Source organism: Chrysemys picta, chromosome 10, assembly GCF_011386835.1.
Source record: "Chrysemys picta bellii isolate R12L10 chromosome 10, ASM1138683v2, whole genome shotgun sequence".
Lineage (NCBI taxonomy): Eukaryota > Metazoa > Chordata > Testudines > Emydidae > Chrysemys > Chrysemys picta.
Genome location: NC_088800.1, coordinates 8,943,223 through 8,959,039, shown reverse-complemented (window position 1 = coordinate 8,959,039; position 15,817 = coordinate 8,943,223). Strand labels below are relative to the sequence as shown.

Here is a 15,817-nt window from a genome sequence, read left to right as displayed (position 1 = left end):
CAACACTGCGAGAGCTGTAAAGGGAATGAGCTAGGGCTCCCCTGCCTCAGGGCAGTTAAAAGTAGGAGTGTGCACTAGATAGACCAGCCAGGGGCTGCAGAACAGACAAAGAAGTCACAGAAACTTTGCACTGAAGCTTTTAAAAAGTTGGACATTTTCTGAAGCTTACATATCATCGAAATGTCACTGTGTTACTCTGCCTCTTTAAAACACAGAACTGCTACCCAGTCTCCCTCCTCCCTCCACCTCCAACATTGTTCCCATGCAAGTTATATCAAAGGAAGCAAAGGCCTGTTCCTTTGTTTGTGAGCAAGAAAGAAGAGGAAACAGAAACTGACTTCTGCTCAATGACAAAATTAAACAGAAGCCAGCCTGCTGAAAGAACTAAATGTTCCCACACCACATTTACCCATTGATTTGATATCCTTTAACGGAAGCTCTAAATAAGGACAGAGGTACTTAATACATGCTCCCTACTATACAGCTGGAACCAACATAAAAGGATAAGCAATTAAATGAAGGTAAGACTACGTACAGCATTTCCATAGTTCAATTTAGCACCATTATGGCATGCAACAGGAATGTCAATGTTTGTCATCTTCATCTACAACAAAATTACATAAAAAGAAGAATACAAACTCATCAGAAAATATTGTAGACTTCATGGCTTTACTGGGAGAAAAAAATGCAGGTTAACGACTTGAAGATATTTCAACTCCTAAGCCCAGCTTTTTAAATAGTATTTAGGTGTTCCCCATGCATCACTGGAAGGCTAAGTAACAGAGGAGCCAGAGTCTCATTTTTAAAGATGACTTAGGCACTTCAGAGCTCACTTTTGAAAATGAGTATCAGGCTCCTAAGTCACTTAGGCCTTGCAGTGCTGAGTGGCGAAACACCTCAATAGCTTTAAAAACCTGGGCCCTCGTTTCCAGTCTTTTTTACATCCTTGCGTAATTCTGTACAGATTTCTCTCCAGATTAGGAGTTCATTGCTAGTGTGTTCAAACAATCAAGTAGGATAAACAGGAAGCTCCCTTTTAAACAATCGAACATGTATACTTCCTTTGTTTTTCCTTCAGAAAGGACAGTGGTTTCTCTTCTAGATGGATAGCTGGCAAATTAGAGAGTCCCCTTCCTTGCTACCCCGCCTTGTTACAATTAACAAAAACAATAAAATGTTCCAAGTTTCTTCCTCTTTATTAATTATTAGAACTTTGGTTCACATACATAGCTGTGGCATTTCCTTTTCTGCTCTCCACCCTATGCTATCCTAACCCTAGCATCGCTTCTCCCACTTCCACATGAGGACCTGAGCTTCAACAATTATTCTTAGGATTCCTTTCTACTACCTCTTCACCGATTTGATCTCCTTGAGCTTTATGGTGGTATTGTGACAATGTAAATATGGCACCATCTTTTCAACAGATCTACCTCCGATGCGGATTCAGAGTCAGAACTGCTAACTTCAAGGAAAAAGAAGAACAGGAGTACTTGTGGCACCTTAGAGACTAACAAATTTATTAGAGCATAAGCATATATATGCATCCGAAGAAGTGGGCTGTAGTCCACGAAAGCTTATGCTCTAATAAATTTGTTAGTCTCTAAGGTGCCACAAGTACTCCTGTTGTTCTTTTTGCGGATACAGACTAACACGGCTGCTACTCTGTAACTTCAAGGAAAATAACACCAGCCTTTCGTGCTCTGTTTCGTCCTCCAGTTTGCACTAAGAAGCTAACACAGGCAAAAGGGAGTGAAATTGAAGAGATGGAGAGGGTCTCACTAAACTGGGTGACTAGGTGACAAAATGGCAGGTGAAATTCAGTATTGATAAGTGCAAAGTAATAAACATTGGGGAAAAAACAATCCCAACTGTACGTACAAAATGATGGGGACTAATTTAGCTGCTCCCACTCAAGAAAGATCTTGGAGCCACTGTGGATAGCTCCCTGAAAACATCCGCTCAATGTGCAGTGCCACTCAAAGAGCTAACAACGTTCAGAACCATTAGGAAAGGGATAGATAAAAATGAAAATATCAGAATGCCACAACATAAATCTATGGTACATCCATACCTTGAATACTGCATGCAGGTCTGGTCACCCCGTCTCAAAAAAATATATTGCATTGGAAAAGGTACAGAGAAGGACAACAATAATTATTAGGGGGATGGAACAGCTTCCATGTGAGGAGTGATTAAAGAGCCCGGGACTGTTCAACTAAGCAAAGAGATGACTACGGGGGTGGGGTATGACACAGGTCTATAAAATCATGCATGTATGTGGAAAATGTGAATAAGGAAGTGTTATTTACTCCTTCACATAACAAGAACTAGGGTCACCCAATGAAATTAATAGGCAGCTCATTTAAAACAAACCAAAGGAAGGACTTCTTCACACAAGGCACAATCAAATTGTGGAATTTGTTGCCATGGGATGTTGTGAATGTCAAAAGTATAACAGGGTTCAAAAAAGAATTTAAGTTCCTGGAGGATAGGTCCATCAATGGCTATTAGCCAAGATGGTCAGGGATGAAACTGCATGCTCCAAGTGTCCCTAAACCTCTGACTGCCAGCAGCTGGGACTGGATAACAGGGATGGATCACTCAAAATTGCCCTGTTTTGTTCATTCCCTCTGAAGTATCTGGCACCAGCCACCACTGGGAAACATGATACTGGGCTAGATGGAGCATTGGTCTGACCCAGTACGGCTGTTCTTACATTCTTATGAAAAAGATTTAAAAAAACAAAACAAAAACAAAACAAAAACACATTCCAAAGCCAGCAAAGGCAATGAGGTTGCATAGGAATCACCAAGGACATAATCTGAAGACAATTAAGTGGTTTCACAGAAGACATAATTTGGCCATACAGAACCATTATTATTGGTAGTAATACCTTAGAAGGAACAAACCAAGCCTGACTCGCTGATTCAGACTGAATTATGCAGACCTAACAGCTGGGGATTTTTATTTTATTTATTTAAACTAAACTGACTATTTCCTACAAAAAATACTGAGAGAAACAGGCCTACAATGGTATTTGTAAAGGGTTTTATTTTGGGGCGATCGGGGGGGAGAAGAACTGCACGGGAAGGTGTCTAAATTTCTCATCTTCGTGGATCTGTCAAGATATTCAAAATACTGAGGGATTCAGCTTCCCCAGTGGAGATCCCAGCTTCAATGCTCTCTAGGCTTTTCCAACCCTCTTTTGTACAGAAACTTCTCTCACACTCTGGTATTGACCATCATTACTTTAACTCAAGTCAAGATTGCAGTGATTATTGCTTGTAATTAACACCTACCGATAGGCTGGGCTCATAACCTTCTGAAGTTTACAGGATAAACTCAAAAAGCCTACTGTGCAATTGTAGTGATTTGAGTAAACTATGAGCTTGTTTGCCCTATTTGTAAAAGTGCAAAGAGACCAAGTTCTGCCGTTTGTTTTTGTCTATGCCTGCTATCAGAAGAGATAAACGGTGCCATAACAGATAAGAACAAGACTGCAAACAGAGACACAAGTACAACTTCATTGCAAGCCAGCATATCAATTCTCTCATTGACTATTTAAAACTTCAGACTATATTACAAACACTGACTTATTAATAGAAAAAAAATTCCTTGACATATATTAGCTACACTTGGTAGAAGATCATGGAGGGTGGGAGGGAAAGGAGACAAACATAATACCACAAGAGATTCCAGTCTGTAGCCTGAGTCCTGCAAACACTTACAGATGTGTATAATTTTACTCACATGAGCAATCCCATTGAACTCACAACGGGACTCCTCATGCAAGTCAAGTTAGGCCTACGTCTAAGGGTACACTGCAGATGGAAGCAAGCCTGGGCAGACAGACTTGCGCTAGCAAGGGCTTGTAAGGTAAGCACAATAAGAATAGCCGTGTGGACATTGGGACACTGGTGGAATCTGGGCTAGCCACTCGAGCTCAAGCCAATCCTGCCCTGTGGGTCCAAGCTCAGTGGTAGCCCATGCCTCTGCTGGTGCTGCAATAAACACAGCAATTTTTAGCACGGTAGCATGATCCCAGCCAACGCAAGTCTCTCTATCAAGGCTGGGAGGCTTGCTACCAGCTTCAGTATAGACATGACATATACCATGTGTTTGCAGGATAGTGCCTTTGTTTACCTTCCCTCTAAGGGCCCCGCACAGGGTCCTTGTGGGCTTCAAGTAGTTTAAAATGGAACTTTTCTTTGTCCACTATTATCTACAGCTGTAAAACTGACCAACTGGACCCCAACATTCCATTAGCTCAGACTCATCTTTTCACTGCCAGTGGAATGCATTCCACGCACAGCATTCCACTTGCAAGGATAACAGGGTCCCAAGACTGCTGAAAAAAAAATGTCTGCAGTTAGTCCATTTTACCATTATGCCATGGGGAGAAGTGTGAAAAGGGGTGGGGGGGGAAGCTTACACAGACATACAAAAGGATGGTTGATTATAGCTCCCCTTTAACAACCAGGATTTAAAATACAACCTGAAGTAACCTCTCATTGTTGTTGTCCATTCAGCAGCAGTAACCGCACAGCTCCGTTTCACTACCAGATAGATTCCTCTGTCCTTGTGAGTTTTGAGAATACAGTATTTCTTGTACGCCTGAGTTCTCCATGACTAATTTTTTATCATAAATTATGTACATAACTGATAATGACATAAAAATGAGAGCACAGCCTATGAAATAAATAGGCAGCTGGTTTTAAACAAACCAAAGGAAGGACTTCTTCATACAATGCACATTCAACCTGTAGGACGGAAACTCCCTTATTGGCAGTTACTGAAGATTTTAATCAGCACAACAAGCAACCAATGTCACTATTGTGATGCTGCAAGTATGGAAACAGAAATCATGATACTATGGACTATTTGTGGCTCATCTAGAAGTGGTTCTGTCAATACAGAGCTACAGGGAAAGAGATAGGGTGACCAGATGTCCCGATTTTATAGGGACAGTCCCGATTTGGGGGTCTTTTTCTTATATAGGCTCCTATTACCCCCACCCCCTGTCCCGATTTTTCACATTTGCTGTCTGGTCACCCTAGGAAGAGATGCAACTTATTTTTCCCCTTCCCAGAGGAGTTAGTGAAGATGAGGTTTTGTTTGAAATGTTTGTCTAGTTATACATTAGACCAAATATCTTTAAAGATAATTATACTATTATTAATAGTACTGTACCAGCAGTCTTTGACAATAACCGTACCCCTCAATAATAAAAAAAAAAAATATCAGGAAGAATTCTCTCTCTTTAAAAAAGTAGCTTTTTAAAAATAAGGGCTTATGAAGCCAAGGTTTTCCAACGTTCCTATCAAGTGGATTTTACCAACAAGAATAGGTATCCGATATTATTTAACATAGAGAAAATTTCAGACAGTTACGTAAAGTCTTAATAAAGACCTTCAGTGGTGAAACTTATTGATACAGGACTCTGGAGGCTATCAAAATGCAAATTCTGATGGAAAACTTAGGGCCCTGTCCAAAGCTCATTGAAAGCAATACGGTGCTTTGGTCCTGAGCACAACTTCCCACAGCCACCACCTGCAAAATGAACATTATAAGAAATGAACATTCAGACAGATTTGTTACAGAACAGTTCTCATTAAGCAGTGTTTGAGGGAAGGCACTTGCGTTCAGGAACCCAGCAACACTACTGACTGAACTAGTTATCCTGCCAAAGCCAGCTGCTGCAAAGGAACTATTCTTGCCTCCAGTTTTATTGAACCACTTATCACCCTCGAATCACGATTTTTCTTTCAAATGTGAAAAATTAAATATTCACTATGGAAACAGCTAAAGAGTTGGCCATGGAGTTACATGAAATACTACTGATTAGAAGACACTAATTTCAATGGTACCCCACAGTACTAAAACAAAGCTTATATGAAAAGGCAGAATTAAGCCTTAAAAAAAATTGAGCTATTTGTTTTAAGAAGAGGCACACACAAAAAAGTTGCATTTGAATTTGGCAATCTATTCAACTCTTACTTTTCTGGCAGTGGTTGGTGGTCCAGCAGCGGTAGTTGTACTCATTGTTAATGGAGGTCTTCTCACACAATGGCTTCTCTTCCATCGTCCCTGGACACAAGTCCCCACACTCCTTTGAAGGTTTATTCCCAATTATGTAGTTGTTGGACACTGCATCTAGTATCAGAGACCAGTCCACCGTGGAGAGGTAACACAGGTCAGAGTTTTTCTCGATCCGGATGGCCCCTCGGGTGATGTTCCTCAGATTGTAAAGCCCAATTTCTTTGAGGTTAGTCATCTCAAAGATAACCAGGGCATAGTTGTAGAAGAGGTTCCGCCCGCGAATGACCGTGAGGTTGGGAAAGAGATCGCTGAGGCTCTCTAAGCCTGCCACGCGGAACAGCAGCAAGTAGTCGGTGATAACTGTGAGCTTTGGGAAGCGGAAGTTGCGGTAGTCCTCTGCCTTGGAGATTAGCAGAATCTGGAGGAAACCCTCAATTACCGTGCAGTTCTCTAAGCGCTTCAGCTCATGGATATCATTGCGAATGTCGACATTTGGCCCACAAACTGAAAACACAAGGAAAAAAAATCCTTAATCAACTTCAACAAGTTTTTAAACTTTAAAACAAAATTAAGGCAACTTAAATTGAAACAGCTCTGACTGAACATTTTGTCTGCCATAAAATTTTAACTCCACAATTAAGCTGTAATTTTAAAATAAGAATAAGCACATAATTTGGGCCTACTATTGAATATGCGACTTTCATTTTATCTCATTTAACTGATCAGTGTTAATATTACATGCAAAAGAAGAGCGCTAGAAGCACACATACTCTGCAGTGGGTACAAAACTGATGCTTTCTTATTGCTGCTGCAAGCGAGCCTGGATTTTACCATGGAATAAGAATAGAATACACAGTGCTTCAATTAATTCAACAAAACAGGTCACAACTTTTAGGGGCGATCTTTTCTGTGGTGATGGGCTGGGATTTCAATCACATGATTCCCAGGGAGTTTAATGAGAGGACTACACCTAAAATATATATAAATATATATAAAACTTTAACCCTTAGATTACTAATTTAAAGCTCAGAAGAAACTAAAGCATTGGAGAACACAGTATATTTGGCTTCAACCCTCTAAATCCGCAAACCATTCACAACACCAAAACCTACTCTACTTTCCCAGGTTCTCAAGCCAACTTGGCCCCCACACCAGAACATAGGAGCTTACAAAAGATCTGTAACATTACAAAAATACACAATGCTACTCAGCACTTCCTGTTCTGCAAGCATTAGGAAAAGAAAGTGTTCTGACTTGTTTCTAATTCATGGAGTTCCTGTTTGCATGCACTCCAGTGAACCCAAGTTTCACTAATTCTGGCACAAACCCACAGTGGAGTTCCTGAAGCCCTAAGAAAAACAGGATAAACAACAGACTTATTTACAAGAATACTTATTTGAGTCATAATGAGGAATTTCCCTTGAAAACACTAGATTGAACCCAATGTATTTTCATGAAGTCAGCTGTCAATAGGACAGGAAAAAAATATATGGGGAAACAGCTTCATAACCAACTTAAGTTGTCTGACTTTTCACATCTGGCAAGAAAATGCATACAAAAGGAAAAAGAAACTAAACAGAAAAAGCCCTCTATTATGTCAATGCCATAATCACTCAAAATAGATGGGCCCATACATTTTTGAAAGATTGTATTAATAAGTACAAGAATTAACTACATAAGCAGCTCTCTATAAATATATAACAAAGATGCATGGTCTTCTCTAGGGAACAAGAAACCACCTGAAAACCACAAAGCGCAAGGATGAGAGCCCAAGAGTCAGTTGTTCTTGAACTCACTGACAACATCGATCTTTGAGGTATTTGGTGGAAGAAATGGAAAAAGGATGCTCTAATACGGACAATACAAATAAGGCATTGTGAGCTAAAGGAAAATGACAGTTTGTTTAAAGCAAGCTTACACAGGGATCTAGTTGGATGGGGAGGCTATTTGTCTTGTTTTATGCATATTAAACTTAATTATTTTACCACCAACTTTCTCTGAGAAGAGAGTTTGGTCTAGACACAAGCAAATTCTAATACCAACGAAAACTGTCCAGAGCTTCACAAATTGCTTTAGCAACAGAAAGCAGTCCTGTCGTCCCAAAACACCCAGCTAAGACTATTACCGCAAGTTAACAAAGGATCTGAAACATGAACATGCTTAAATCATAGCAGCTTTAACATCCAACAAGGACTTAAAGGTAGTTAACATCCCAAGGGATCAGCTGGAGTTAGTGTACACATTGTGACGTCATGCAGTCTATATGGTTTTATAAAAATATAAATTAATATAATGTAACTGGGATATGCTTCATGCACAAGGTCTCTTGCAAGGTATCATTACAAAGCTCATAATCTACTGAGTGTGATCATCCTATTTGTAGAAATGTACCACTCCTGTATCTAAAACTAGAAATATAAAACATAACTCTGAGGGCCTATTGTAATTATGTAAAGCGTGGGCCATTAAGGATGGTTTGGAATCTTGTTGACTCCCATTGTCTGCAGATGGCTGTATTTACCTGTGAATCTTCCTGTATATGTGTGTGCTGGCAAGTGAGTAATGAAGTCTTGCAGTGACATGTGATCATGTCACCTGAACTGGAATCCATCTTTAACCTGGTGCTTTTCCAGTGAGGGGGTGGGGGGTGGAAACCCAGAGGGACAAAGGGTTCCCGCCTTATGCAAAAGATATATAAAGGAGTGGAAGAGAACAAGGGGAGAGAGGAGCCATCATGAAGAATCCCCTAGCTATCACCTGAGCTGCAACAAGAGCTGTACCAGGGGAAAGAATTGTGCCCAGGCCTGGAAGGTGTCCAGTCTGAGAAAAACTCACTGAAGCATCTCTGAGGGTGAGATTATCTGTATTTAGTTTGATCAGACATAGATTTGCGCATTTCATTTTATTTTACTTGGTGACTTACTTTGTTCTGTCTGTTACTACTTGGAACCACTTAAATCCTACTGTCTGTATTTAATAAAATCACTTTTTATTTAGTAATTTACTCAGAGTATGTATTAATACCTGGGGGAGCAAACAGCTGTGCATCTCTCTCTATCAGTGTTATAGAGGGCGAACAATTTATGAGTTTGCCCTGCATAAACTTTATGCAGAGTAAAACGGATTTATCTGGGTTTAGACCCCATTGGGAGTTGGGCATCGGAGTGCTAAAGACAAGCACACTTCTGTGAGCTGTTTTCAGGTAAACTTGCAGCTTTGGGGCAAGTGATTCAGACCCTGGGTCTGCGTTGGGGCAGACGGGAGTGTCTGGCTCAGCAAGACAGGGTGCTGGAGTCCTGAGCTGGCAGGGAAAACAGAAGCAGGGGTAGTCTTTGCACATCAGGTGGCAGCTCCCAAGGGGGTTTCTGTGATCCAACCCGTCACACACATTATAGACAAAGAGGAAAAATATAAATTTCACTCTTTTGGGGAGTACAGGAAGATAACAGGAGAGGATAGTCTGGTTGATGAAGCTGGCAGAAGCCAGACTACAAGAGTTAAAGAAATCCAATCCATAAAACCTGTGATAAAAGCTGTAAAGGGCGGGGAGAAATCTGTCAGAGGAATTCTAGGATGTCTGAGCGTGGAAATGAATCAAGGTTTCTAGCACTGTATGTCGTTCAGGATTTGGATGAGCAGACAGACTGGCACCTACAATTGCCAGCTTAGAAAGGTCTCTCCAGGCAAACATTAAAATCGTGTGAAATGGAACAACTGCAATTAGAGCGAAAGAGAAAGACTTGGCTTTGGGTCTGACCCTGAATTTCAGTCTTAGAAACTGAAATTCCCCAGTATAAGGGAGGGCGGGGGGAGAATGAACTCAACTGAGTCTTCAATTCTCTGCTCCTTCACAATCCTGCTATACTGGTTTTTAATCATACATCTCAATGATTAGGCGATCATGCTTACTGGTCATTCTTCTACAAGTTTCAGAGTAGCAGCCGTGTTAGTCTGTATCCGCAAAAAGATATGATATGCATATGATTCTATATGCATCCGAAGAAGTGGGCTGTAGTCCACGAAAGCTTATGCTCTAATAAATTTGTTAGTCTCTAAGGTGCCACAAGTATTTCCATTCTTCTACAAGCCTCTCCCCACATCCCTCAGCTCCATTTTTAATCTAGCCCCCTTTTTCCTTTCACTGCGATTCCAGTCTCTGAGATCTGCTCTTCATCCATTCTCTCTGCTTGGTTAAGACTCATCAAGTCTGACAAGCCTCTACGGGAGAACCCGAACACCATTCCTCTCCTCCTGAACTTGTGAGGGAAAGCCACAACACAGCACAACAGAAGATCAATAGCATGGTCTTACAATGCAGTTTAATGAAACTTCCTTTTAAAGAAAACCAAAATAAAAAAGACAGGGTAGGCCTGATCCCAGAGTGTCTGTTCTGACAAAATGGGAATACCGTTATAATGCTAACACAGGCTGTTCCTTTTCTGGAAAGAGACCCCAAAAAAAAAAAAAAAAAGGTACAAATGCCATGTTTTTCCAACTAAATCAGTTTATTTTTTGTCTCCACCTGCTGAAAGGAAAGAGTACCCTACAGTTCCTATTAAGCTACAGGAAATGGAGCAGAATTTATTCTTAGTGCAATAAAATTTTAGAAAGCTTGACTGCTCCAAGATCTTCATTTTGTTAAAGAAATAAAATTTGCACTTAGGTTGACCTTTTGTAGGCTAAGTTCCAGGGTGATGGGGTTTAAAAAACAGCTGAGTTATAAGAGAAATGACAGCAACTCTTATCTAAAGCCTTATAAGATCTGTACACATGTATGTGTTTCAAGACCAGGCTTAGAGAGTCATTGTTTTTAGTTTTATGTTTGCCCCTGCTTGAAAGTTACTTAATTTTAGATACTTAATGTTTTTATACATCAGTAAGGGATCAGGACTTTCTGGCAACAATATAAACTAATTTGCCTCGATTATGAAACACCATCTTCCTAATAAGAAAAATGATGGAGTCCAGGGGGTTTCAATGTTAGAGCAATTGCTTACATGTGAATGTGCCACTGACATTTCTTAATGTAAGACCTGGCTTTCTTTAGTTTGTTATCTATTAAGTTATATGTTTTGTAGAACTAATAATGAAGATAATGAAAATCACAAAGCACCAAACATGAAACAGGGAAAACCCCTTGTTTCATATTACACCTGGCAAATTCTACCTTTCTGGTAAAGGGGAATTGTCTCCAAGTTCATGGGATAAATGAAAAAAAGACCTTTTTATTTAAGTTTGGCCACTGTTATGCTTTGCTGTCTCATTTCTTTTAGAAGTTCACATTGTCCATGAAAGTTAGTTACTACATAATGCATCATCTTTTCCTCACTTTTGTTCACTGTCCTGAAAGGGCTTATATGAAAAACAAATTAATCTGAGATCAAAGACTACTACAGTTTCAATTTGGCCATGTTGTGTTTTCTTTGGACCACATTTAGGGACTGTGTGTTTAGATTTACAATATAAACTGGTCTCTCAAATGGACAGAAACACACTATAATGTCCTTTATAAATTTTACATGCAGCAGTGTATGGTTTCTTTATGTTTTCGCTACTAAATATTCTTAATTCACCTACAGTAACTATTTCCTCAAATTCAGATCTAAAGTTTGCCACATTGCATGCAACTAACCCACTGTACTGCTGCAAAACAGTTAATATGCATGCATAGCCTGTTAATATTGCTCCATTAAAATATAGCTATTCCTTTTATAAGACTAATATAACAACCAGTATAGTTACTGATAAGGTGACACATTCATTTCCCTCCAGCTGTTTCCAACTTTCCAAACTTGTCTCCTCTATTGCTGCAATTTATCATGCTTATTCTCAACACAGAGGTCAGTTCTGAGAAGGCACTTTTTAAACTAAACAGTCAGGGTGATTAACCATGGGAACCACCTACCAAGAGAAGTTTCTCCATCTCTTTATGTCTCTAGGTCAAGACTGGGTGTCTTTCTGGAAGAGATGCTTTAGCCAAACTCACATTATTGGGCTCAGTACAGAGGTAACTAGGTGAAATGTAATGGCCTGTGACATACAGGATGTCAGATTAGATGATCTAATGGTCCCTTCTGGCCTTAAAAAAATGTATGAATAAGTTTGATAAAATCCACTTGGTTGTACTGTAAGAATTCAAGCATAAAAATAAGGGTGTTCTCCCCCACCCCCAATTACGTTTCTGCCTCTTTATGATGGGCTTGGGATGAGAGGGGCAGGAATTAGGTAACTTGTGTCTGCTTATTCACAGAACTTCAAAACTTTCCATGGTCTTAGAACATCAGCAAAGCAACAAATCTAATCACATTCCTAGCAGTCATCTTTCCTAATAGTAATCACCTGTTTAGAAAATAACAATCTTGAACAGATTAAGTCATCTAAAAAGAATACAGTTAAAATTTCCAAACTGCATATATTTAGAAATAATTTATTTAAATATAATTTTTTAGCAATCATGGCGTCAATCATCCCACAATGGCTATTTTGTGAAGTGGGTTTTTGTCTTACTTTTGCATCATTTCTTCCCTTCCATGAAACAGGAGACTTTGAAATCCTGTTATAATCCCTCTTCATACACATCTACCAAACAGTTATTTAAGTCAACAAACCAATTATGGTTTAATGGCTTTGCCTCTTGGTAACGGGCAAGAAGAGAGACAAAACAAGATGAAAGCAACAGCTTCCATGCAAAATGCCTGTCTCCATGGGGCAAGTCAGCATGAACCTTGCTGTTCAGTACTTGGGTCTACATTGCCACCACATTTCTGGTAACTTATTTATTCAAGCTTAAGAATTAGAGGGCATGACCCACACCTCAAACACGTTCACTGTTTTTATGTGAGAGACTGTTACCTCAAAGCAACCTGAAATCAGTTCATCACTGTCTGGCTTTTACTTCCAAATTTTGTGTTTCTTCCAGTTACTCCATTTAGAAAGTGTTTAAAGGAACACCGTGTTTTTCAAAACATACAATTCCTTTCATTTTAAATCCAATTTGTCAGTGGCTTTAGCTTTAATTTTATGAAATCCAAGACGTCCTACACACAAAATGGTCTCGGTGATCCCCCAGAAGACATTAATGGTCACCACACCTTTAAGGGCTTCTCCTGTCGTTCTGCTGAATGGGAAAAAGAGATCCTTTGCAGAACCCTGGGTGCAAAACTCCTTTTTCAAGCTAGAGGCCTGCTTGAACCCAAAAGGCTCTGTGTCGAGCAGGATCTCTCTAGCCCAGGGGTAGGCAATCTATGGCACGTGGGCCAAAGGCGGCACACTAGCTGATTTTCAGTGGCACTCACACTGCCCGGGTCCTGGCCACCGGTCCGGGGGGGGCTCTGCATTTTAATTTAATTTTAAATGAAGCTTCTTAAAACGTTTTTAAAACCTTACTTACTTTACATACAACAATAGTTTAGTTATATATTATAGATTATAGAAAGAGACCTTCTAAAAATGTTAAAATGTATTACCGGCACGCAAAACAATAAATTAGAGTGAATAAATGAAGACTCAGCACACCACTTCTGAAAGGTTGCCGACCCCTGCTCTAGCCACACCGTTAGAGAATACTTAGTCCTGCCATGAGTGCAGGGGACTGGACTAGATGACCTCTAGAGTCCTACAATTCTATGATTCTATTAGAGCTGAATCTAAGGACAGAGGTTCACTTTCGTCCAGTGAACTAAGTAGTTATATGGAAATCAACTCAGCATTTGTATTTCTCCTGTTTTGTGTACCAATGAGTCAATACAGAGGAAGGCAAGACTATCTCATTCTCAGAGGCCCAAGGATGCCCCCCATTCTTCCCCTTTAACTTCTCTCTTGCCAAGGTCCTGCATTACAGCAATGTCCCACACTTCCTACAAAGGAATCGAACAGCCTGATAAAAACGACTCATTTTGGCCACGTCAGATCAAGGAGTCTCCCCCGAGTACCTTAGATACAATTTTAAAGGGTACTTTGGATAGGATGCTGGAAAAAGTGCTGGACACTGAGTGCAGAAAAATATCCAAGCCTCGTAAGGTTTACCAGCCTGGGAATCAATGTTGTCACCATTCCTTGAGGATGAGGAAGGGAGAAGCAGCTTGGATGCTTTGCAGGCTTAGGAAAGGCATGGGCCTTGCCCCCACTGAAACTTGGCACATGCTGGTAGCAAACAGAATAAATCCTCCAGCTAGTAACTTGCTGGATGACTTCTACAGAGTGGATGTTATCCTGTTTTACCAATAGCTGTTCCCGTGCTGCTCAGAAAGACAGAGAATGAACAAATGGACCTGGGTTTTCTTTGACCCAATTTTAAGCGAGATAACCTACCCACCACACAACAACAGCCAAAACAAAGTCTCACTGGGCCAATCATGGCCAATTCTGAGCACGCTCCCCTTAAATAAGTGAGGAGAGTCTTTCTATACAACTATTATTAAGGCTGTGTGTTGATCATGGAAGTCATGAATTTCCATGACTTCTGCAGAGGCCAAACTCGGGCAGCGCCTGGGCCAGCAGCAGCATCCTGGGTGTGTGGGAGAGGGCTCAGGTCTGGGGTGCGGGGCAGCACTTACTGGGGGCCCAGCATGTCTCTGCAGCTCCTAGGCGGAGGGACCAGGGGGCTCCACATGCCACCCACAGGCGCCGCCCCTGCAGCTCTCATTGGCTGCGGTTCCCAGCCAATGGGAGCTGCGGAGCCAGCACTTGCGGTGAGAGTAGCACACAGTGCCCCTAGGCCGCTCCTCCTCCTAGGAGCTGCAGGGACACGTGGAGCCTGGTAGAGCGCCTGCCATCCCGCCAACCGTCCCCCTACCCCCAGCGAGGGTCCCGGGCCACACATCTCCCCCCAGCACCCGCAGCCACCTCCCTCACCCCAGAGCACCCGCAGCCCCCCGGCCCAAGTTTTAATTAGGGGTATATAGTAAAAGTTATGGACAGCTCATGGACCATGAATTTTTGTTTGCTGCCCATGACCTGTTCATGACTTTTAATAAAAATACCTGTGACTAAAATGTAGCCTTAACTATTATTACTTGCAGACAGCTAGCAGTTGATGCTTCTGAATATGGTGCTGTTGCTCTCTTCCCAAACTCTACTAATAAAGACGATTAGATAAGATCATCCTTCAGTAAGGTCAACACAGAGCCATGTGTCCATCTGGGAGATCAGCACAACTTCTAAACAGTGTTTTGTTATTTATTCCCTATGGAGCCACTTCCTTCTCATCATGTGTTTTCAGCTTAAATCCATGGGAGGTCCTTATTAAAGAATTTGGTCTAGAGCAGCATGTTTGCTGTCCAGCAGTGCCTGCACCTTGGATTTACAGCATTCATAAAGTCACTCATTTCCAAAACTCCCATCTCTCTTTCACAGCAACGAAAGAAATGTTTACTATGTGTGACAGATTTGGAGCTGTCCTGTCATAATTTATGACTACTGTATGTTACAGTAAACATCCCAAATGTCAAGGCTATGACTACACTGGGTAAACTCAATAGATGGCTGTCTGGAAAAACAAGAAAGAAGGAAAAGAATGGTTCAAGATAGCCATCCCTAAGCAAACACTAAAGAGCTGTTAAGAGACAATGTCAGAACTATTAACACTGATGATTTTGCCTCAGTCTCCAGCCACCCTACACAACTCTTTTTCAGCAAACAGAAAAAAGCCCGCAAACCACAAAACAAAACAACTCTGATAGGATTAAAAGAGACAAATTCCAGAGAAGCAGTACTTGTTGCAGGGTACCAGACGGAGGCTACATCTGCCCTAGAGACACTACAATGGCACTGCTGAGAC

At 41.0% G+C, this 15,817-nt stretch overlaps 1 protein-coding gene across 1 annotated transcript in view; it reads right to left on the bottom strand.

Annotated features, from left to right (window-relative positions):
* IGF1R (insulin like growth factor 1 receptor) overlaps positions 1–15,817 on the bottom strand; it is a 271,414-nt gene that overhangs the window by 230,134 nt on the left and 25,463 nt on the right. The window contains exon 2 of the mRNA XM_005294854.4: positions 5,998–6,543. Within this exon, the coding sequence (XP_005294911.2) occupies positions 5,998–6,543 (546 nt within the window). The remainder of the gene's footprint in view (positions 1–5,997; positions 6,544–15,817) is intronic.